The 25,251-nt window shown below is 35.4% G+C and overlaps 1 protein-coding gene across 2 annotated transcripts in view; it reads right to left on the bottom strand.

Moving 5' to 3' along the window:
- The window catches only part of MRE11 (MRE11 homolog, double strand break repair nuclease), a 63,501-nt gene extending 38,675 nt beyond the window's left edge, over nt 1-24,826 (bottom strand). The window contains exons 1-10 of one of the 2 annotated variants that reach the window (XM_063093489.1): nt 24,679-24,826; nt 23,846-23,922; nt 22,101-22,233; nt 19,203-19,363; nt 15,226-15,313; nt 14,268-14,409; nt 11,163-11,277; nt 6,741-6,926; nt 5,571-5,742; nt 2,411-2,491 (exon numbers count right to left, since the gene is read on the bottom strand). In XM_063093489.1, the coding sequence (XP_062949559.1) occupies nt 2,411-2,491; nt 5,571-5,742; nt 6,741-6,926; nt 11,163-11,277; nt 14,268-14,409; nt 15,226-15,313; nt 19,203-19,363; nt 22,101-22,233; nt 23,846-23,865 (1,098 nt within the window). In that variant the 5' untranslated portion in view covers nt 23,866-23,922; nt 24,679-24,826. Of the gene's footprint in view, nt 1-2,410; nt 2,492-5,570; nt 5,743-6,740; nt 6,927-11,162; nt 11,278-14,267; nt 14,410-15,225; nt 15,314-19,202; nt 19,364-22,100; nt 22,234-23,845; nt 23,923-24,678 lie in introns of those variants that run through there. The other variant, XM_063093490.1, reaches the window with a different exon arrangement.
- Nucleotides 24,827-25,251: the final 425 nt, after the last annotated feature.

Genomic DNA, 25,251 nt, shown 5'->3' with positions numbered 1-25,251 from the left:
ATTTTAACAATTTTATTTCAGTCTAGCTTTATTCGTAATTTTCTTTTCCATAAAGTTACAGAACTTGTTCATTAAACAAACTTTATTGGGTGTCCTCAGTGTTCTAGGCACATTGCTAAAGGCTAGCAATACAACTATAAATAAAATAAACTCTCAGTTGTCAAGAAATTCACAAGCTGACTGGGACAACAAACATGTAAATAAATATAGTGGGACCTGTGTATCTATGGGTTCCACATCCACAGATTCAACCAACCACAAATGAATGATACTCAAAAAAAAATTGTATCTGCACGGAACATGTACAGACATTTTTCTTGTCATTGGTCCCTAAACAATACAGTATAATAACTACTTACATACCATTTACATTGTATTAGGTATTATAAGTAATCTAGAGATGATTTACAGTATACAAGAGGGTGTACATAGGTTCTATGCAAATACTACTCCATTTTATATTGGGCACTTGAGCATCCAAGGATTTTTATATTCACGGGAGGTCCTGGAACCAATCCCCTGAGGATACTGAGGGGCAGCTGTAACTGCAAGCAGAATGTGAATGGTGATATAAGAGGTATGTACAAAGAAGAATGAGGACACAAAGGAAAAAGCATCAACTCCAAGGGGAGGCCAAGAAAGGCTTCTTTGAAGGATGAGGCTTTAAGTGGGTGCTGAAGGAGACAGAAAGAAAGGAGGAGGTAAGTTCGCTCCTGCAGCAGGATTAGCATGGGCAAAGGTTCAAGTGAAATAAACTCCACTGGGCCCAGGGAACAATAACTTTTGGTCCAGTATGACTGGAGCTTAGACGTGCTGCCAGAAAAAGGACGGAGAAGCCAAAGATGTTGGTTTAGACCAGATCGTGTAGGCCCCTGGGTGCTATCCTAAAATGTTTAGACCTGTTCCTGTTAGACCTAGGGGATCATTAAGTTGTTTTCAGCAGGAAAGACAAGGCTGGTTGTGTTTTACAAAGATTACTGTGGCATCAGAGTGGAGGAAAAGCCAGTGGTGGAGAGAGGGGGGAACTGGAGGCAGAGTCCAGGCACTGCAGCTTTAGACCAGTAAGTGATAGAAAGGGCTCAACTACAGCGATGACAGCGGGATAGAGAAAAGGGACCAGATTACTTACTGTGCACCAGACACTATTCATTCATTTGGATCTCAAATCTGTGAAGTATAAACCAAGGGACAACAGATCCAGTTGTTCAAGATCATACAACTAGTGTAATAGGGCGAGAATCAAACCCAATCAGTCTGGTGCTAGACTGTACTCTTTACCTCTACACGCTACCTCCCAGGACTTCTCAAATTTAAATATACATAAAAATTTGGCGGCGGGGGGAGGTGTTACAGATTTTGTTAAAATGCAGTAAATCTGATGTGGAGCCTCAGATTCTACATTTTTAACAATTTCCCAAGTGATACCAACACTGCTGGTTTAAGGACCACGCTCCTTGAGTAACAGGCTTTAGAGGACCCCTGAATATACAGATCAACAAGGAAGTAATGATTTGGGAGTCATTGCTCTATAGATGGTTGTTAAAGCCATGCACCTAGACTGAAAAGAGGGCTAACTAAGGGATAGGAGGAGACAAAGATAATTCAGAATGCCACAGAATGAGTCAGTGAGATTAAAAAAATCTGCTGGATGTGACAATTAAAGGTCACCTTTGCCACCTGTTATGGTGAGGTCAGAGCCTTGCTTATACTGAACTAAGGAATAGACTTAGATGAGGAGTACGGGCTATGTATTTTCAGGGGATTGGAAGAGAGTAAGAAAGGGTAGGAGCTAGGAAAAGGGAAAAGCACAGTGGCAAAGAAGAGGTTGGTTGTTATCTGTTTGTTTATATCACAATGAAAAAGGTAAGCAGGTTAATAGGCACAGGAAATAATTCAAACTATAACCAAAATAAATAAATTATGGTAGTAGGTTAGAAAGACGATGTGTTATAAAAAAAAGAAAAGAAAAGAGAAAGTAGAAGAAGGTAAGTGAAATCAGGAGTATTGGAGAGAAAGCATGGGGGCTGCAATCTTAATGAGGGTGGGGTCTCAACGCGGTGACATCTCAACAGACATGAGGGGGTAAGAGTGTGTCTGATGTTTGAGAAACTACAAGAAGGCCAAGGTGGCTGGAATGTAGTGAGAGAGGGGAGAGTAGTCAAAGATGAAATAGGAGATCTCAGCCAATCTACTAAATATAACAAATTATTTAGAAAATGAAAAAAATAATCAAACCTATCAGAATTAAACTGTATTATATCAAATCCTTACAGCTTTATTATTTTTGCCTCTAATGATGATTGCTCTTCTTATAAGCATTCTCCTTACTACTTTCCAAAATATCCATGTAAACTGTCCATCATTATACCTTGAAAATTAATGAAGTTTAATTTATACAAATAAAACTTACTCGCAGTCGTATAAGAGGCTTCTCTGGCTGTCGAGAATTTCCCAGACGTTCCCGTTCAGCATTTTCAAGCATTTCTTCAATCTCAAAATTAAAATTAAAAAGCAAAGCATTAATTTAATTTAAATCAGCTGAATAGTAGCTTATATTCCTACCCTAGGAATTTTCCTGAACTACATGATCATCTTTATTTCCTAGATTATTTGTAACGCTCTTTTAAACAAAGTCATGCACCACATTAACAAGATTTTGGTCAATGACAGACTACATATATGATGGTAGCCCCATAAGATTATAATGGTTATACCACATAGCCTAAGTATATAGTACGCTATACCATCTAAGTTTGTATAAGTACACTCTATAATCATACAATGACTAAATTGCCTAACAACGCATTTCTCAGAACATATCTCCATTGTTAAGCAATGCATGACTATATACTTTCTTGTAATGCTCATACTAATACCATTCCTTAAGGTTTTTCTTTCATGAAAGTTCTTAAAATAATTTTTCAATCTCTAAGGTAACTCTTTCAGAAGAAAATATAAAACAGTACTGCTGATCTATTTTCTACCCATTTTAATATGCCTTCCCTCATTTTACCAACTTAAAAAAAAACCTAGTTTTTTTAGTCATATCATCCATGGGAGACTGGTCAGAATATTTAGAGATCTCTAAACAAAGGATCTGGGATGATTTTTCTAAGAGTTCAAGCTAAAAGAAAATGAGACCAATGTTTTCAAATGTCTGAAGTTGTCTCATTTAAGATTATAAAAATATTAAAAGAGATCTGAGGACAAAAAAACGTGTTCCATATTGTTCCTGGAGAAAACCAACTTACAAGCAGGCAGTACTAGAATCCTTTTCACAAATGGTTGTGCGCATAGTAATTATACATGTTCAGGTGGACAATTTCATAGCTGAATAACTAGTTGTTAGAAAGTTTTTGTGTTGAAATGAAAATCTGCCTCCTTTTAACTTGGTTCTGACCTCAGGACCAATAAGGAACATACGTTTTTGTTCTATAATCTTGTCCTTTAAACTATCTCTAACAACAATCCAACAGAATTTTCTACAATGATGTTTTATATCTGCAGTATTTTCCTGCACTGTGGTTGCCATGAGCCACATGTGGACATAGAGCACTTGAAATGTGGCTAGTCAAATGGGGAACTGAATTTTTTATTTAATTTTAATTAATTACATGTAAATCACCACATGTGCTAGTGACTATCATATTGGACAGCACAGATCTATACAAGTATAATCTCCTAGCTCAATTCTTTTTTTTTTTTTTTGGCAGCTGACAGGTAAGGGGATCTGAACCCTTGACCTTGGTATTATTACACTGTGCTCTAACCAACTGAGCTAACTGGCCAGCCTCAATTCTTTGAATTCAACAAGCATTTGTACAGAACCTTTTTGCCAGGTATTAGGGCAAGAGTTGAGACAGAAAAGTAAAATATGAGCCCCGTCCTGAAAGAGTTCAGAAGAGACTCACATGCACATAAATAGTAACAAAACTTAACTAAATACAATAATAGAAACGTACATAGAATACAGAGGTAACAGAAAGTTATGTGCACACATATGTGTTTAAAATGAACCTCTATTACTTCTGCATTACCAGCATCTACTTTCCTCTCTGGACTCATGCCACCATTCAAAGCCCACAGAATTTACGTGGAGTTGATCTAGTAGATCTCAACCAGAGGTGATTTTGCCCCCAGGAGACATTTGGCAAAGTCTGGAAACATTTTTGATTGTCATGATGTGGAAGAAAGAGTGCTACTGGCATCTAACAGGTAGAGGCCAGGGAGGATACTGCTAAACATCCTACAATACACAGAATAGCCTCCCACAACAAAGAATTATCTAGTCCAAAATGTCAATTGATCCAAGTTGAGAAACCATGGACTGACTCCAGGCAAGAACACAGGACTCAGGCCTGAATGCAATCAATGCAAAATCAATCAACACATTTTCCATTTCCCTAGCTTCAGAGATGTGTATATGACCTCAGCCTAATCAAACTCAATGCTAGGGGTTTATTTGGAACTACCGGGAAAATAATTCTTTCAGCTATAAAGATAATTAAGTCTATAAGCCACCATGTGAAAATGCCTTTCCTACAGTGAAGCTTAACTCATAAACCATCAGAGTGGGTGGCAGAGGGCTGGACAAAAAAAAACAGAAAGAAAGAAACCTGCAATCTTAATACAAATTTGAGTTTCTGGAGTCAGTCATCTTGAAACCAGCATATTCTCAAACTTTTCAACTAAAAAAACCTTCTTAGTTAATTAAACTTTTTAGTTACATGAGCTACACACTGCTCATAAAGCTGTGACTATGGATGAGTAACTTTATCTACGGTTCAGTTCCCTGTATATAAAATGTGAATGGTAGAACCTACCTACCTATGCATTGTTAATGGATTAAATGCAAAATTAAGTCAATAGTGCACAGCACATATAAGTAGTCAGTGAATATTTGTGATCATAATTATCATCACTATCTTACATGATTTTTTTATGAGAATAAAATGCAAAGTAGAAAAGCTGTCAGCAAATAAGGTTATTAAACTGTCAACCTACATATTGTTTATGCATTCACCCAACGTCAGTAGTGTCTCCAGAATTTCTAAAGAGGTTTAGGGATGGCAATCTGCATGGAAAGGGAGGTATAAGACTTATATTGGAGCTACAAGGTGCATGGCAAACACCTTTTAAGATTTTATTTTGGGGTAGCTTTCAGAGGGAAAGGGATGCCTAATGGAGGTTATTAGAGAGGCTGAGGCTTTCCTCCCCAAGCGCCACAATATCCTCCCATTCCCCAGTCCAAGTCACTACCTGCTTTTACAAATAAAACAAACAAATTATCAAATCAGGATAAAAAAGGAGAAAAGATTATATATATGTTTTTGAAAAGGAGGAAAGAAACTGGGAGAGGGGTTTACTTGAAGTTTTTCTGTATCTAGCATTCCTTCATCTAAATGACTTGAAAAAAAAAGATGTTTGACTCAACTAAACTCATTTGCTGAACAACAGTGGTTCCTTAGGCTTCATCAGAATAAATATAAAGGCTTCTCTCCACTCTACTTAGTCGAAGATAAATAACTTCTCTACTAAAGCAGGTCTCATTGACTATCTAAAGGAATCACCTTCTCCAAACAGAAGCTTTGTATGGCTTGGGTTACTTTAGGATTATCTGGGTTAAAAACATCTGGATGATTAGCCAGAACAACATCCTCCATAAAAAACTGCCGCACTGTGTGAAGAGGAATTTTCTGCATATTCATCTTCCTCCCTTTAATACGCAGCAAACCAACATGTCTGAAATGGAGAGAAATGAAAGTCTAGTCACAATGTAAATATCCTCAGGAAAATGTGCACACCAGAGCTATCGTATTTCTTAGTTTCCACAAAATATTTCTATATAAAAATCATACCCTTAAAAATAAATGTTTTTGGCAATTTAATCTTAATGTCATTATCACAGGAAAAAATGTAAACATTCTTCTTCCCCAGAATAAAATTCATTCATCCATCAATTTTCCTATCTGAACAAATATACAGTCTCTTAAGGGAAGACAAACATATCAGTAAGTATAATAAAATGTTATCAGGATTATGACAGTAGGACATACAGAATTTATTATTACATGTATATATATTATGTATGTGTATATACATGTAGACACATACATAAAATGAAGTAGCAACACAACCATGAAGGAAAAATACCAACCAACATACATCCTACTACCATATTCTTTAAACCTATTATTGCCATCATAACAACCAGAACTTGAATAGATTCAAAGGATAAAACCCATTATAAAAATTGAGTTTAATAACCATTAGCTACTTTTTTTTATCACATCATTCCCCCGCAAGAATTAAAAGACATAAAAAAAAAACATTAAAATAAAATAAAATAAAAAGAATTAAAAGACGTAAGAAATGCTATCATATTGCATTCATAACCAGAAAAATCTCAGTTAAATGGTTTTAGGGGAATTTGTTCATAAACAAACTTCATGATGTTAGTAATAATCATCTATGACATCTAACTGGAAATTTAATAAATAAAAATGTTAGTCTTAAATTTGCCTAATGAGCATCAAAATCAATAACACAAACTGGATGTTCTCTTATTGAAAATAGCTTAAAACCTGGGAAAATAGTAAGACTACATAGAATGATCAACCTTCATAAATGAAGCTGTCTTATAAATAACTACACCACTACCTTGAACCTATGGGATAATTAGTAGATTATTTTAGCAATAATTTCTTAAAAATTGATTTGAATATATAATAATTACTCACTTCTTTATAGCTTCTCCTGGTGAAAGAGAAGTAACCACTGAACTTCCAGGCTGTGATATATAAAAGAGTTGTTGTTCATTTTTGGTTGGCGCTATTTTACACTCATGTTCATGGCCCCAGATAACAAGGTCAATGAAGTCATCCAAAAATTGTTCAGGAATGAAGTTAGTACTTCCATGTTTACTCCTACACCAAGATTTTAAAAAGTACTTAATATAAATTCACAGCAATATAGAAAAAGTTCATATTTACTCAGATCTTCCTTTCTCCATTCAGTAAAGATTTATTATATCCTTCTTTGTGCTAGAAACTGTGAAAGGGACTGGGTATACAAAGATAATCAATATCTAATTCCTGATCTTAAGGAGTTTACGAACTTGTAGGACACAGACAGGTAGCAGACCCAAAAGAGAAAGTGGTCAATTCTACATTTAGGGAAAGATCATAAAAGGCTACTGGTCAAGTCAGAAAAGCAGGAGCTCTATCAACAGTAAAAACCTATTGATCTGACTATACACCAAAAAAAAAAAAAAAAAAAGAAGGAAGAAGAATAAAGAAAATGAAAGTGAATTAAGTCTACAATGTTCAATAACTTTTTAACATCATCTGTTTCTTTTACTGATTATAAAAATAATGGGAGTAAAAGTGTCAATCTTAGAAGAGTTTCAATACTAAATATCATATAAGTAAGTGGTTTGCAAACTGGTTTTACACCTAGATTAGTTGTTATTAAAAGATATATAAAAACCCAAGGTGAGGGAAGGCAAGAAGGAAAGGTTTTCCCTTAACATTAACTTATACAATTGGAAATTTAAGTAAAAGTGTTTAAATACTTCAAGCTGGCATTCACTTAATCCAAACTGATATTCATTCATTCACCCCACAAATATTTACTGAGTGTCCACTATGCCAGATGTCCCAGCTAATTCTAGATAATGAAGACACAACAGAGAACAAAGCCCTTGCTCTAGTGTGGGAAACAAGCAATAATATAATATGTACATGCATATGTGTGTACATACACACACACGGTCTTTAAAAAGCTTATGGAAAGATTCATATTATCTTTTAATTCCATTTTCCACGAACTTTCTGAAGTACCCTTGTGTGTGTGTGTATACATATACACGCACGCTAGTATAAATAAAGCTTGTCAGTAGTGACAGGTGCTATGAAGAAAAATAAAGGGAAGAGTGACATGGAAGGGGGGTGCTAGTCTACATACACTGGATAGTCAGGAGAGGCCTCTTGACAAGTAACAAATGAGCGGAAAACTGAGATGAGGGATCAGTATGTAAGGAAAGAAAGTCCCAGGCAGGGGAAGAGCAGATGTCAAAGGTGTTGAAGTGGGAATATGTTCAGTAAGGTCAAGAACAGCAAGGAGATCAATGTGGCTAAGAATGAATGCAGGGAAGACAGGAAATGAAATCAGAGAAGCAGCAAGCTTGTGCATCTAGGAATGTTTTTACATAAAAAACATACATCTAGGGTATGAGATTATCACGATTACTAAAGAAAAGAACAACTCTCAAAGACAACATTAGGCCACTGCACTTTCATGGAGTGCTGGCTTTTTCATGGAAGAAAATTATGCTGACAAGGAAGATTATGCTGAGAGGCTGACACTGATTTGTGACCTAGACATTGATCAAAACATCCTTGTTGAAAGATTTTGCGTGACAGAGTTCTCTTTTGCTTTGGATTCTTCTTTTGCAGCAAGAAGAAAACAACCAGTCGATGCAGAGAAACAAATGGGAAATAAAATTAAATACAGAAGGCTCAAGAATTCTCACCCAATCTGGAAAAATCTTTTTTTATAATTCTTATGAAAGTAATAACAAAAGAAGTAGCTAAGAATGCACAGGGTGACAAACAAATCTAATACTATTGCAAAAGAGTCACATAACCACAATGAAGGGAGTGGAGAAGAAAGAAGGGAAGTACTTTAACTTTGGAAAATGGTGTTTTAACTAGTTATAGTAAGGCTAAAGACTAAAATAACTTACACAAACCCTGGACCCCAGTTGGCAAATTTGTTCCTCAAAGGGGTATAGGTTAGCAATTTTATCACTTTATATGTATACCAGGATTGAAAAAAATAAGTAAATAAATTGTTGATAATGCAATCCAGAATTCTGTTAGACCGAGAAGTAACAAATAAGAAAAGGGGGAAGAGATAAAAATGGGCATCGTAGAGCTTGATTAGAATCAGCATGAACTTATGATTTTTTTTAACACATACATATAGATAGATAGGGAGACACAGATGTGCATGTATGCTCTGTTCTTGAGAGTGCTGAGAGAGTCCCAGTAGCAATAAGCACACCTAGCATCCATATGTGGGTTTCTAAATACCACTCTCTAATGAAAGGAATCAGAGCTCCTTGGAGAAGTGGTTGATTCCAGGACTAAGGCAGGAAAATACAGGATGATCCTAGAGCATCCTGTGGTAACAAAAAGCTAAGAATATACTTAAAAAAAAAAAAAGAAAGAAAGAAAGAAAAAGGAAAAAACATGTTGAAAGGGCAGAAAAGCCAACATAAAAGAGCCTCCAATGGTCAAGTTGGACCAATCTGAGGAACAATAACAACAATAAAAACTGATAGTACTGGATTAACTCAAAGAATAAAATAAAGATCCTTAGGGCCAGCCCGTGGCTCACTCGGTAGAGTGCGGTGCTTATAACACCAAGGCCAAGGGTTCGGATCCTATATAGGGATGGCCGGTTTGCTCACTGGCTGAGCGTGGTGCTGACAACACCAAGCCAAGGGTTGAGATCCCTTTACCGGTCATCTTTTTAAAAAATAAATAAATAAATAAAGATCCTTAACTCCATAACGACATAAATAAATAACTGAGTAAGTAAATAAATGGGGGAGAAGGTAAAAATCTTCCTTACAGGAAATTCCAATTAATAAATATAGAAAGAATGAGAAAAATCAAAAATCACAATTACAACACCACAGTATTAATTGCCAGAGACAAGATAACTAATGGATGCTAAAATTAGTGGGTGAAAGTTTAAGGAAACAGAGTATGTAGCACAGTTTCTCTTTTTTTTGGCAGCTCAAAGTATTTTTACCAAAATATTTATAAATTACAAAGTGGAAAATGGGAAATGTACAGTGGAAAAACCTGGTATATACCCTTCTAATCAAACGATCAAGGTCAATATCACAGTAATGAGATTTATCAACATCATACGTTGATTACTCATTCTTCTTACCAATGTTATCATTCTACCTTTCATTCTGGTTTATATTCTAGGAAATGACTTATGAGTTTTCTTTCCAGCTTATCGCTACTTTGGCATAGTACAAAGTGTGGTGAAACTGGGAAGCCCTAAGCAAGAGAAGACACAACTCCCTGTGTTGCAAAGCTATATAGAGACCACACATATCAAAACTCTGGCCTGCTCCACCTTTGAAACTAACACTGTTTATTCAAGAACATATATAAGGCAACACAAGTCTGCCTCATAAAGTCTTGCTTTTACCCAACGCTTAGCATAAGTCTGCATTCAATAAATGCACAGAGTAGTCTGCATTCAATAAATGTATTCAATAAATAATAAATCACATAATCAGGGCCCAAATCCCTTGGATTCTTCCTTGGTAATTTCTCAAGTTTGTCCCTTCCATATCAGTTCTACTGCCATCACTGCCACCACCTCATTTTTTACTGCAGTGATCACATTACAAATCTTGCTTCTTCAAGCCTCTCTTCCTTTCAATCAATCCTGTACCTTACCAACAGATTAAACTTCTTAAAACTGCTAGAAAAAGAAAGCTCATCTAGCTATTTTTACATATTCTGGAAAAACACTTGCATATACGCACCAAGAGGTGTGTATAAGAATGTTCACAACAGGGAGGTTCATGAAAGTAAAAAACTGGAAATAAAACGTTCAGACAGGAGGAAAAGTTTAACTGTACACATCAACAAAAATGAATTACACTGAAGCATCAAAATGGATGGATCTAAGTAACATAATATTGAACACAACTTAACTGTAAAACACACAGCATGATTCCAGTCATACCAATACCAAATAAAATATCAATTATGGATATATACGTGATTAAACAATAAACAAGAGTGATAAATTCAAAACTGAGAATAATGCTTCCCCTGGGGTATGAGAAAGCAGATGGGATCAGGGAAGAAAACAGGTAATGTACTGGTAAGGTTCTACTTTTTTACTGAATTTAGGAGTCTTCATTTTATGGTTATTCTTATGCCTTATCCATATGCTACAAATATTCTTTTATAGGCATTAATATATACTAAAAACAATTTCAAATGAAGTCACACAAAGCCTGATCCTGCACTGACAACATTGAAAGGAAACAGATGAGCTTGGAAACAGAAATTTGGGGAACCTCAATACTCGGCTCAAAATTTTTTAGAGAATACTTTTACCTGTTCTGATGAATCACAAATAAGTTAAACCAAGAGTTCTCATCTTCTTTTGGTCTCAACATTGTTACTTTTTTATTGACAAACATTCGATAGAGCCTTTCATCTGGAATGGATCCTGAAATGAACGTTACATTATTTTTAAATTATTTCCTTACTTTGGTTTAAAAAATGAATATAATTTACTTATAAATTATGTGTTTCTCAAAGTATTTCATTTTCCTGTTTAGAGATATATTTGAATTGTGGAATCATTTGTAAATTAATAATGGTTCCAGATTCTCACATGACAGCAGTTAATTGCATTCAAAGAATGTTTTCCATTTCAAGCTTATCTACCTTCAAAATCAGGAAAAATGTAGAATAAAAATGTGAGCTTCCTATGCTTAATTCTTATTAAGCTTTCTAATAATATTATTTTCCACTATGCCTTTATTGTAAATTTTAAGTATATGTACTTTTGATCTACATATACATTATAATGTACACCAGAAATAGATATCAGAAGGGAAAAGATACAAAATAAATTTAAAAGTATTTAAAAGTGTTTCTAAACAAAAATATTGTGTTTTTTAATAACTCAATGGTTTTCTTTTTTTTTTTAAAATATTTTATTTTGTCAATATACAATGTGGTTGATTATTGTGGCCAATTACCGAAACCTCCCTCCCTCAATGGTTTTCAAATAATTCTTCCTGTACTCCATAGGCTTGCCTTGGTCTAGCGGAGTAGACCAACAAAAACAAGTAAACAAAATAATTACTAATTGTAAATATTTTTATTTTTATTTATTTATTTTTTGATTACACATATTTAATAGTAAATATTATAAAAGGGGAAAAGGCCAGGATGCCAAGATGGAGAGCAATAGTATGGGGTGGGGGGTTGGGGGGAGACAAGGCTACTACTTTACATACTAATTGGAGACGGTCTTAGAAAAGCCAACGAGGCAGACACATAGGAGCTAGAAGTGGCCTAGAGCCTCAAGAGAATTCCGCAGGTGTGGCCAATAGAACACATGATGAGCAGGAGTGCAGAACATATCACCGGAGACAAAAAAAATCAAGGCACATAAAATCCAGAGCATTAGAAAGTTAATCTACGTAGGTACTGAAGCACTGAGAACACTAAAAAAAATTGAATGTAGGTAGGGAGGTAAAAAGTTTACAGGGAAGGGGAGAGCAGTTTAGCTGGAAAGCATAAGCACTGAGGGAGTACGTTTACAGGCAGAAAAGGAAGTGACGGTGGGGAGCCAGGAGAACAGTGATCCCCAACTTCTGCCCAAAAGGTCACGGTTAAGAAAACTACATGGGACCAGGAACCTCAGGGGCCAGTCTAGCTTTACTGAAGGTCAGAAAGTGAAGGCAACATTCAGGGAAGAGACTGACAATCCTGAGGAATATGCTAATTGTGAAAAGAGTCGTGGAGTTTATAGTGATGGGTTGGGGTGAGGGTAGAGGTGGAGGGTGAAGACAGAGGCCAGCTAAGGAAGTTAGAGCAGGATGACACGAAGGTTTGGGAGGAAATGGATGACTGAAGAGATGTACTCCTCGTGGTGACTGACGCATAATGGGATCTGTCCTTAGTCTGAACGTAAGAGGAGAAACCATTTTCTGGAGATCTGAGCCCTAACATTGCAATGATTAAAACAATTTGATAGCTTTTTAAAAAACGTATATTTCACTTCTTGCTCTATCACTTGCAGAATCAGATATAATACACAGATCTCGTTTTCCGTATCTCTAAAATATAAATAACTATGATGCTTTCTACTTGTTAGAGAAATTATGAAACCTGGACAAAGACTATAAGCTCCCTAGAAAAAGTCATTAAATAAACCACCCATTATAATTATTTTTTAAAAAACATATACAAAGAGAATTAAAGTAAATAAGATCTTCTAAGGCTTGTATTACACTAAAATCACTCAAAAATCAATAAAATCTACGTTGAGGCTACAGTGTAAAATTTTTTCCCAGTTTCTTTCACTTTAATGCTGATTTAACACAAAATATAATTTTTATAATAATCTATACACATAGAAACAATTTTTAATATTTATCCTAAGACAAAATATCAAGCTGAACTTAGTCAAAGGAAGACACAATAAATGGACTTATATTATTTCTAGCCTCAAAAATACTTGATATATAAAATATAAAAAATAATGAATGCACTCTTTAAAAACAGTCTTTGGGGGTTGGCCAGTTAGCTCAATTGGTTAGAACATGGTGCTGATAACACCAAGGTCCAGGGTTCGATCCCTATACCAGCCAACCACACCCCACCAAAAAAAACAAAAGAGAATAAAGAGAAAAATAGTCTTTGGTCTTTGGTTCACATGAAATAAATGGAATAAGACCAGAAAATAAGCTTTTTACCCACTGGACACTAAGTAAATTGAAGATACTGAAGTTGATAAAGCAAACTTTCTGATCATTAGAGATGATAGCTCTAGACTACCATTGTCCAATAGACATATAATGTGAGCCACTAATGTAGGCCAAATATATAATTTTAGATTTTCTAGTAGCCACACTGAAAAGAATAAAAAGAAACAGGCAAAATTAATTTTAACGTATTTAATCCAATATATTAATATTTTACTTTTTTTTCCCTCAGTCTTTGAAATCTGGTGGGTACTTTACATTTACAGCACACTGTAGTTCAGACTAGCCACATTTCAAATGCTCAATATCTACATGAGGCTAATGATTACCGTATCAGACAGTGAAGCTTTAGACCTTTCAAAGACTCCCAAGATATTAAAATGCAGTTTTGCTAAATATCCTATAATTCTAATATTAAAAATTTTATATCTGAGTGTAAAAGAAAAAAATAATAATAAATAAATAGATAATAAAGGAAAAATTTTTTTCACCAAAACTGTTACTAAAAACAAGTATTAACTTGTTATTAACAAGTCATTATTAAACATTAAAATATTTTTACCAAAACTTTCCATCATTTTTTACAGTCACCAATAAGGAATAAACAGATTTGCCCCACTTTCTTCCAAACAGCTACAAAGTTGTTCTCCAAAATTTCATTTCCCAGTTGTTTAACCAATTATTTACTGATATAAATAATAAAATAAAATCATCTTACCTAAACCATATAAAGCAATTTTTGTGCTTCCTTTTTGAAGCAAAACTGGACTAATGTCTATCTTCTCCACAGACATTGAACGTCCAAAATGATTTACAAGTCCGGCACAACTTAAAATATCCAGGGCACAGAGTGCATCTGCCTATGCAAAATATTTTCAAAGAATATTAGTGTGTATATAAAACTAAGTAATTTGCAAACATATTATACATATTATAAGCATGCTCCATATACCACTTACAAAAGCACAGAGCAGGAGAGTGTCTTCTCAAAACAAAATTACAACAGTAATTGTAGTATTGCTACCTTTTTTCCCTTATGAATCACCTACAGCAACTGGAATCACATACTAAATGCAAAGTTAGTATCTCATCAAACTTATCATGTTATCTTGGCTAGTAAAAGACAAAAATCAGCTATAAAATAAGTGCTTTGTAATTATGCAGACCTCTTAAAACCTGGGAAAAATAGCCTATAGATAACTAGTGATTTATAATTTTAATGACCAGTTAAAACAAAAACATATTTTGAGTTTAGGAACTCTAATCTTACTTCCATATTAAACAGTTAACAGATTAATCTAATTTAGATTTAAAGATGTTCATGAAACAATCATTTTTTACAAGTGAGATTTTATAAAATAAGAGATATAAAAGCACTGGTAAACTGTAAAACACTATATAAATGTTAGATGTTTATTCCTACCCCTGGCTCCTTATTGTTAATTTCAGCACTAATGAAATAAAAGCATAGTTCACATACCAATTCTTATTCCAGATTTAAAAAATAAAATCTAAAAAGCAGTAGTAAAGCTTATATGAATGATAAAAAAATCAATTTGACTTTCTGATTCAATTTGATTACAACTTTCTGGGAAGAAGGGGAGGAATGCTTTCCTCAGACAAACTAAACTGATTATTTCTAAAATTTCAACAAACTATAAGAAAACAATAATTACCCCCGTGGGATCATCATGATTGCCATGAATACTAAACACTGGAAGTGAAATGTTGAGATTACCATCTTGGTAGTTCACCCATGGAAACCTTAAAAAAAAAAAAAGTTAAAATTTCTATAAGAGACAAAAGATGTTTTCGCCAAGATCCTCCTCCAAAATACTAATGCATTCATAAGTAAACTGTATGATCTAAACTGGCAAATGACCACTAGTTTAGAGCTTTAAAAAATAAAGTCATAGGTGACAATTCATTTCAATTAAAGTTTGAAAATATCTTAAAGTACTACACTTTAAAGAAAACCCAACAACAATAAACGGTGGCTGTGCATTGTATGAAAGAGTGATATATCTGATTAATGGGAAGTTAGTAGGCCTTCAAATTTTTAAACCTTTGTGGAAGGATTTTATTTGTAGTGGGTGGAGGGGAAGAAACTCATGTCCTTTGAAATCCAAAAGATCTAGATTAAAATCCCAGCTCTATCACTTACTTCCCGTGCAATTTAAAGTCTCTACCTACTCCAGCTCCTCTTCACAGAGGCAAATAATGTTCCCAATTTCTAGTGCATCTTATCAAAATCTTTTATCTATACAAGCAAATAACATATTTTCTTCCTCCTTACATAAATAGTAGCACAATATAGATTTCTGCACCCTGCTTTTATCACAATTCATTTTAGAAATCATTCCATACCAGTACATGAAGAGCTTTCTTCTACTTTTTCTCAACCACACAGTAGTCCATTGTATGGATTACTATAATACATTTAAGCATCCTCCACCAATGGACATTTAGACTCTTTCCAGTCTTTTGTTTTACACATAATGCCATAGTGAGTAATCTTGTGCAAAGACTGCCCTTGGGAGAGTATATCTGTAAGAAAATATCTAGAAGGGAATTGTTGGGTCAAAGGGTACGTGCATTTGTAACTTTGATAGCTATTGCCAATTTGCCTCCACAGAGGTTTTTTAAATTTACATAAAATATGATGCAATGCATGAGACAGACAGTTCCCCTATCACACCAACAACCTTTTAAAACATGCCAGTGGTTCTCAACCATGGCAGCATGTTAAAATTATCTTGGGGATATTTTAAGAAATACCAATGCCCATGACACACTCAGACTCTAAGTCAGTTGGCCTAGAGACTGGGTGTCAGTATTTTTTAAGATTCCTAGGTAACTGCAATGTACACTCAGGATTGAGAATAACTAATCTATGGCAACCTGATAGGAGAAAAATATTTTAGTATAGCTTCATTTTGCATCTTTCTTAAGAACGAGATCAAGTTTTTTCAATATGTTTAAATGTCATTGTATTTCCTTTTCTGTGAACTATGTCCATATTCTTTACCTATTTTTTATTAACTGATATTTTTAATTGACTTGAAAGAACGATTTACTTATTGGGAGAATTAGGCCTTCATTTGTGATGAGTTGCAAATATTCTTCCTCACTGAATGACTTTTGACTTTGCTTCAGGGAGTTTTTGCCAAGCAGAAACATCTTCACAAACACAAATGTATCAATCTTTTCTTTTATAGCTGTTTGGTTTTACATCATACTTAGAAAAGGCTTTTCCACATCAATATTTTCTTCAAACATCTAACAGTTTCTTCTAGTACTTTTATGGAATAATCCATATTTTTCCCAAAGATGTGAGATGCCACCTTCATCAAATACTAAATTCCTACATGTATTTAAGGCTACTTCTGGAGGTCCTAGTCCCTTTCACTTATCAGTTCATGAGCCATACAACGTTTTTAATTATTGTAGTATTATAACATACTTTAATATCTAACTGGACTTCTCACAACTTAACAGTCTTCTTTTTCAGAATTTCCCTACCTGTGTTTTTCTATTTTTCTGTATGAACTAACCTGGAAGAGGAAATTATCCAGAATGCAACACAAAGAGTTAAAGGTATGGGCAGTATGAGAAAAGAGGGTAAGAGATATAAATGGTATTCATAAAGAAAATGGTGGGCCGGCAGGATCAGGAGGACCAGAAAGCAGAAAACGAGGGAGCCTCCATCTTGTGAACTCCACCCCCCTTCCCTCTCCCTGCTCCCTCCCTGGAAGGACAGAACTGGAGACTGAACCCTGCTCAATTCCATACCATACATGGGCAAAAAACCACCAACAGCGCTCCCCCTATAAATACCTGCTTGTATCCACCCTGGGTGCAACTTCCCTGGCCTCACTCCCTTGCAGGCAGCGGAACCTGGCCCGGGAGTGCTTCCATTAAAGCTTGCCTCGAACCCTTTGCCTGGCTCCTTTTGTTACTTACCACCTCCGACTTGAACCGGACAGAAAAAATGGGAAGCAATGTTTGAAAACATAATGGTTAAGAATTTCCCAAAATTGATGAAAAAAAGGAATTCTTTGATTAAAATGGATGATGAAGCCCATGCAGTATAAATGGAATTAAATCTACAGTTAAATAAAACTGAGAAATGATAAGGATGAGAAAATCTTAATAGTTACCTGAGTGTTTTCTCTACGCCAGTCACTATTCTAAACAATTTTCTTATTAACTCAATCTTCACAACTCTATAAGACTGACACAATTCTTTATAAATGATGGAAACTGAGATACAGAAATTAAGTGACTAATCCATTCGTATAACTACTAAGCGACGGAGGAAGGATCTGAACCCAGACCATCTCGTACCAGAATCCATGCTCTAAATCACAATGTTATTCTGCCTTTCCAGCAACTAAAGTGATAGAACACTCCTCAACAGCAACAAAAAAACAAGAGTTTACCACTCACTGACACTCAATGAAAAAAACCACTGCAAACTGTACTTCAGAAGAAAGGAAGCTGGATGTAGGTAAAAGGAATGAAATACAGGAAGCAATAGTGAGCAAAGAAATAGGTAAACATGTCTATAGGAGTGAGGGGAGCAGTTTAAAAATAGGATGCAGTTTTAAAATAAGATGGAAGAAACAAGAAAACACCAAAGTTAAAATGTCTCAAGTTCTAGATTTGAAAAGAAGACGAACAGAAACACTGATCAAAAATTCTTTGATACTCCTCCCCCATGAAGTGGAACTTAATTCCCCTTCTGGGAATTAAGCATGGGCTGGACTCAGGAACTCATTTCTAACAAACAATGTATGAAAAAGAAACATACTAACTTTACAGTGGAGAAACCTAGCAAACAACTTAACCAAGTGATCACAGTTAATATCACCAGCAATAAGTCATGTTGATGTCATGTACATTCCAATATGATGCTATCAGAAGGGCACTTGACCTCTGTGATATTCTTCTCCCAAAACCAATAGTCCCAGTCTATCATGAGAAAACAAGAGAAAAACCCAAGTTGGAAGACATTCTATAAAATACCTGACCAGTTTCAAAAGTATCAGGGTCATGAAAGACAAGGAAAGACAGAAAACCTGACACAGGCTAAAGGAGACTAAAGAAACATTTCAACTAAATGCAACCTGGTATCCTGTACAATGCTTAAGAAAAGATACGAAGGAAAAAAAAGAAAAGACATGATGGCATCTTTACACATGGGGTTCTAGATGAATACCATAAAGAAGTCCCCAAAGCACAACTCTTAAAGAAAAAGAATGTTATATTTGACCACATGAAAATTAAATACTTCTGCCAGCAAAAGACTCCATAAACAAAGTCAAAAGCCACTGATGAAAGAAAAGATAGATACCCGACAAAGGATTAGTATCTAGAATATATAAATAGCTTCCACAAATCAGGTAGAAAAAAATACCCATTTTAAAAGATATGAACAGAAGAGGACACCAAAAGGTACAATAAAAGTCTGAGAGGATATTCAGTCCCACTATTAATATATAATGATAAACAGAAAATTCAAAGTATAACCCTTACTATGCAAATAGCTAATGGTGAAGGTGAAATGGCTAATTGTTAATGTATTGATGTGTCTTATACAGAAAATATTATACACAAGTAAACATTCACACAAGCACATAAATATACTTACTTACTAAAACCAAAGTTGACTGACTGATCGCTGATAATTTCAAACTGTACAGGACGATCACCCATACAATATTTTCTTAATAACTCAAGGCAGGTATGTAATGTTTTTCTTGAGGGCTTATTTTCATGAAAAAGATCACCACCTAACAAAATAAAATCCACCTAATCAACAGAAAATGTTGTTAAAATTAGTATGTTTTACAGGTAAAATTTTTTAAAACTACAGATGAAAGAGGTAGAAAAAAATCTAACAGATACTATTCTATATCTGTTATACATGGTGATTTAAAATTTTTACATTTTATTTATTCAAAAGGTCTTCCAATCTGGTGATTAATCTGATTCCAACTTAGGTTCCTAAGCCATCTTCAGAAAAGCCATCTTCAAATTACTACACCCAGTCCCTGACTCTAAGGCTACCCAAGGTGATTTCTTTTTTTATTATTCAAATCAAACATAAACTTAGCACTTTAATAAAACATATAGAAGAGATACCAAACTCAGTCCAAATTATTCATTCAATTCATTCAACAATTATTTACAGAGTTCCAACAGGCACTGGTAGCTAAAGAAATAGCAATCCACAAAACAGATTATGTCCCTGCCCTCAATAAATACTGTTACAAGACCCTGTATTAGGCCCTGGAGATAAAATAAAATATGATCACTCTCCTAAATATATTCAAACTGTACTGGAAGAGACATACTGTTATGTATCTAACTGTGGTTATTCAAGTAATTTACTTTCAAATGGCTCAGGAAAAAAAAGTGTGTGTGTGTGTGTGTGTGTGTGTGTGTGTGTATGTAAAGAAAGAGCGGATAAAGCAAATATAATAAAACGTTAGAAACTCTGGGTGAAGGATAAGGAATTCTTCGTACTACTCTTGCAACTTTTCTGTCAGACTGATATTACTTCAAAATTAAAAGTTTTTTTTTTTTTTTTTTTAAAAAAGACTCCAAGGAACTAGGAGATAGAAATAAAGCTGGTTAGATAGCAAGGGTCTACATAAAGACTTAAAGGCAGTTAAGAATTTATACTTCAATAAGAATACTAGATACAAATTAAGGGAAAACATAAATATAATATGTATCTGGAAATCCCAGCATGGGACTGTGGGGGGTGGAGCAGTTAAGATTTATGGATGCAGGGAAAGGAAACAGAGGAAACAAAAGGGATGGAAATGACGAAGTAGAAGGAAGAAGCTTACGCTCAAGGAAATAAATGTTTTAGGGTCTAACAGTTAAAAAAGAAAGAGTCCATGCGGGATTCTCTAGCAAGAAACAGGCCTTCCTTGGCTACAAGTTTCTCTGCCCTCAGGAAAGTAAGAATCTATCCTAAAAGGAGATAGTACCAGCCATTCCCTCATTCAATTAACAAATTTATAAGAGTACCTACTGCTTTCTAGATCCTTTCTAGGTACTAGAATATAGCACAAACAAGCAGAAAGGATTTTTCACTCTCATAGAGTTACCTTCTAGTAGAGAAGACAGAAAATAAACAATTCAGTAAATTATTGCAGACAGTGCTATGAAAAAATATGCTATATAAAAACATAGACTAATGTGATAAAGAGTGCTTAGAGGTATCAGGGAAGACCTCTCCAAAAATATGAAACTTGAACTGAGAAGTCAACCCTGCCAAGATCAAGGTGCTCCAAGTAACAGAAATGCAAAGGTCTCAGAGTAGAACACACTGGTGTAGATGGTGCATGGTAAACCAGGCAGAGTTGTAGGAGACATGGCTCCTGGTAGGAGCCACATCAAGTTGAGCCTTGTTTGAATTTTACTCTAGATTCAATGGAAGACCATTTGAAAGATTTTAAGCAGCAGGATGACATAATCTGGTTTACGATTTTAAAAGTTCACTTTGGCTGCTGTGCTGAACAAATATAGCGGGAAAGAATAGAAACAGAAAGACCAAAGCTATTGCAGTCCAGGCAAAATATGACAAAAGTTCTGGACTAAGTGTATAGGCATAAACACAGAGAGCAGTGGAGAAGTTCCATATTTACATTCAGGAGGAAAAACTAAAGGCCTTGCAGATAAACTGAATAGAACTCTAAAGAAAAGTCAAGATTGGAGATATTAATTTGCAAGTCACAGCATTTATGTTAATTCTCCAGCTCTCTCCTGGACTCTAGACTGGCATTTCAATTGCCTCCTGGAATGTTTTTCAGTATGTTCTATTGGAATCTCCAACACTAAACTGGTCTAAATCAGAATTCATCACCTTCCCACATAAACAAGTACCTCTACTTTATTTACCTATTTCTATTACTGGTACTGCCATTCATCAAGACCTAACACACTTCAAAGTCATTCTCATCCTCTTTTCCCTCATGCTCACCCCCTACAACTAACAAAGTATGCAAATTCTATCTTTGTAATGTCTCTTGCTTTCACTTCCTCTTTTCTATCCCTAATGCCACCACTCTAAGAATGCCACCTCCTTCAATAAGCTCATCTTGCTATCCTCATCTAAATGTGATCTCTTCTACTTCTAAACTCCCAGGAAATGTTTGTGATTTTCTTATAGCTCTTATCACATATAACCTTGCATCTAAGAATTTTGAATATTTGTCTTATCTCACACTCTGGCTTGCTATGTGTTCTTTGAAAGCAAAACGATGATAGTCATCTTTACATTTCAAATAGAAAATGCCACAGGATCACTCAATAAACACCCCATAAATATTTGTAAATTTTAACAGAATTTTTACAAAAGTAGCTTCTACTTCAATTAAGGATATAAAGCACACAAAATCTGCTATGGGCTTTTAATACATAGATATTTTAGCAGGTAATGAGCCTATAAAATAAATCTCTACCTGTAGAAGGGGAAAGAGCCTGTTCACTAAAGGAATACAGTAGAAATTGCACAAATGTAAATCAAACTCACTTCATTTTCCTGAGCAAGTCTTAAAATTTCATCAAGTGTAACAAACGTATCATTTCCTCTGACTGCATCTTTCTCCATAAATCCGAGATGAATATCTGTTGCAACTAAGATTTTAAATGTATTTTCATCATCACTGTATTAGAAAAGAAGAAACATTTCAATATACTTCATTAAAAGGATATTAAACAAATTGAGACTTAAACATATAAGTAATAGCATTTAAAGAGTAAAATCACTTTACTAGCCTTAAACTTGGTCTGAAAATTTGAACTATTCAACATATCTTTACCATTACATAGTCTTCCAAACCACTAATTCAACACACAACAAATGTACATATATTTTGAAGATTCTATAACTGCTTCAAAAATTTATGACCTTGTTTTTACCAGTTTAAACACTCATATGTAAGTTTGTTTGTTTTCCTATTCTGTTTCACAGTAAAAACCCAAGAGGCTTTGACTCCTATACCTAAAGTTGCCATTTATCTGATTTTGTACTTTTCCAAGAAAACTAGAGTTAATTTAAAAACTCTTCCTCTGTGTTTATAAGTAGATCTCATTCTGATATGCTAGTAACTTACATTCAAGCCCCTGAAGATACTTGACTCTATTCTCCATACAAAGTTAGTTTCTCATTAATAAATTTAGCCAAGTAATAAGACAGAATTATTCCAATTCAAATTAAATTTGGTCATATCCAAAACCACTTTCATGTGAAGCATCAATAGTTATTAATACTCTCTTAAACCTAATGTACAATACTTGTATATCTATGATCTCATCTCAACTCCCACAGGTAAAGAGGTAGGCACTATTATCTGTGAAAAATGAAATGGCTAAACACAGAGAAATTAACTGATTTATCACACCACAAGTAGTAGAAACAGGACTAAAACCCACACTGAAAACTCAGACTATTTTCATTTATTATACTTTACTACAGTGAACTTTAAAAAATTTGTATATATCTCCAAAATTTAAATCTTTACATACAAAAGATATTTCCAGAAAAGATTTCTCTTCAGAAACTTCAAAAATGACATGCACAGAATTCTGACTACTATATAAAACAGGTAAGTCAGAGTACTTTTCAGACCACATCACTAAATGCTTCCATAGCAATTTTTTTCAAGTATTTTCATATGAATTCTCTCATTTAAACCTCAAAATTAATCTGTGAAAAGCATTATTATTCCAGTTACACAAATGAAGAAACTGAAGCAAGGATCAGAGAATTACTGACCAGCCCAAGATCACACAACTAGTATTAACCAAGGCCTTGAAACCAGGGTGAAAGACTCCAAGTCCAAACACATAACTTTTAAAGTCCTTTTATTTATTTCCATTTTTCTCAAATTGATTTTTAGTTTATTCAATGCTAGAGCAATTTACTTTAAAAACCTGCTTAAACAGACCTGCATTGGCTAGTAGCAAGATTTCCTCACGAAAATTCAAGAATATTTATAGCTTCAAGACAAAATCTAACATGACCTACGTGTTATAGCAATATATCAAATTACAGCAAGACTACAATCTATAGCTGCATATTATCTTTTAGTTAATAAACACAGAGTATGACTTTTTAAACATCCCAAATATTCTTTTTGATGACTACCACTTCTGTTCATAGGCAAGTTCTTTATTTACTGCCAATTTTTTAAGTAAGTTTTCTTTTATGGTGATCATATTTGATGGGTTTTACAAACCCAAAGTAACAAGGGATTCCAGAAGTCATGTGCTTACAGTGCATCCGTAGGACTCATTTTTATGGTTAGTCCACCTCTTCTGGGACCAGGTTCCTGTCCAAGTACCCCTGGGTCCTGTGTTCAAATACATCAGAAAATTCACTCAATCCCAAGTTCTAAAAACAAAACTGTATTATAAAACACATTTTTTAAAAGGCTGCGCATATTTAACAGAAATTTAGGCTGCACAGGGTACAGACGTCTTAAATAAGCAGACTGGCAATTTTAGAAAAGTCTCATTTTCCTCTAAGCATACTATTATTTTTTAGTGACCTAACAATAGAAACTAACACGTTTCCAGTGCCATTCTAGTTTCCGCATTATGATTAAACTTGTTTCCTATTTTCCCTTTTCATGCTCTTACGGGAAATTAATAAATAAATGGGCAAAAAGGGTCACAGTTCTGGTTTAGCACACAAACAACTCTGGAGGTGCAGAAATGTTTAAATGGCATGCATAGGTAACTCTGGAGCATGGCGGTAACCTTGTATTTTCTGCTCAAACACAAGATGTTTTAAAGGAATGGACTTGCTTTTGAAGAGAAAGGCCCCATGTTTAAAGCTAGTGTGAATAAACAATCAGACACATGGTCTGCGGAGAAACCTTTAAGCATCAGCAGGACAACTGAACAAGCCCAACAGATTTGGGAGGACTGGCCGCCACCGCGAAACAACCGCTCCCACGTTCGGAGATCTAGGTTCCGTCGGGATTCCAAGCCTCAACCTGCCCTCACCACTGCACTCTCTGAAGTCAGAACGCGAAGCCCTCCAGGACTCCTCCCCAACCGACTAGGCCCATTCTTCCCAGAGGGATTTATGATTCCTAAATTACCCCACACGTGGACTCTTCAAAGCCCCACCATCGGGACCCGAGGCTGTCTTCTATCCGAGAAGGGGCGGATTCGTAAGGAGAAAAGCAAGCAGCACGGCCCGACTGAGCTTGCCTCTCGGAACCCGCAGGGTCATAAACCTGAATTACGCGGGAGAGACCTGCATCTGTTTCTCTCGCGATACTTCATTGATGACGTAACGCTTGAAAACCGGTTCGACTCTCATTGGGTGCCGAATGTCGTGAGGTGAAGGGAAAGTAGCGGCAAGGCTCCGCCCCCGCGCAGGAGCCAATCCTGAGCAGCGGAGGGGACGAACCCGGAAGCGGGATTTGCGGCGGTGATTTTCCCCTCTGTAAGGTGGGTAGTTCTTCCCCATCTCGGACCATGCTTCCTGGTCTTCTCGTGCTATCCAGGAATTCCTGGGCCTGTAGAGGCGGGTCCCTTTTCGACCCCGGCCAAGCCCTGCAGGTCGGACAGCGTCATGGGTCCTAGATAGGAGCGGAAGCGGCTTCTCCGCTCTTAGCTGTTTGGAAGGCCGCAAGCGGCGACTCCCGAGCCTGAGTGACCAGCCGGTG

The sequence above is a fragment of the Cynocephalus volans genome, chromosome 4 (genome assembly GCF_027409185.1).
Source record: "Cynocephalus volans isolate mCynVol1 chromosome 4, mCynVol1.pri, whole genome shotgun sequence".
Lineage (NCBI taxonomy): Eukaryota > Metazoa > Chordata > Mammalia > Dermoptera > Cynocephalidae > Cynocephalus > Cynocephalus volans.
The sequence above is the reverse complement of the archived record's forward strand: the minus strand, read 5'-3'. Positions and strand labels throughout refer to the sequence as shown.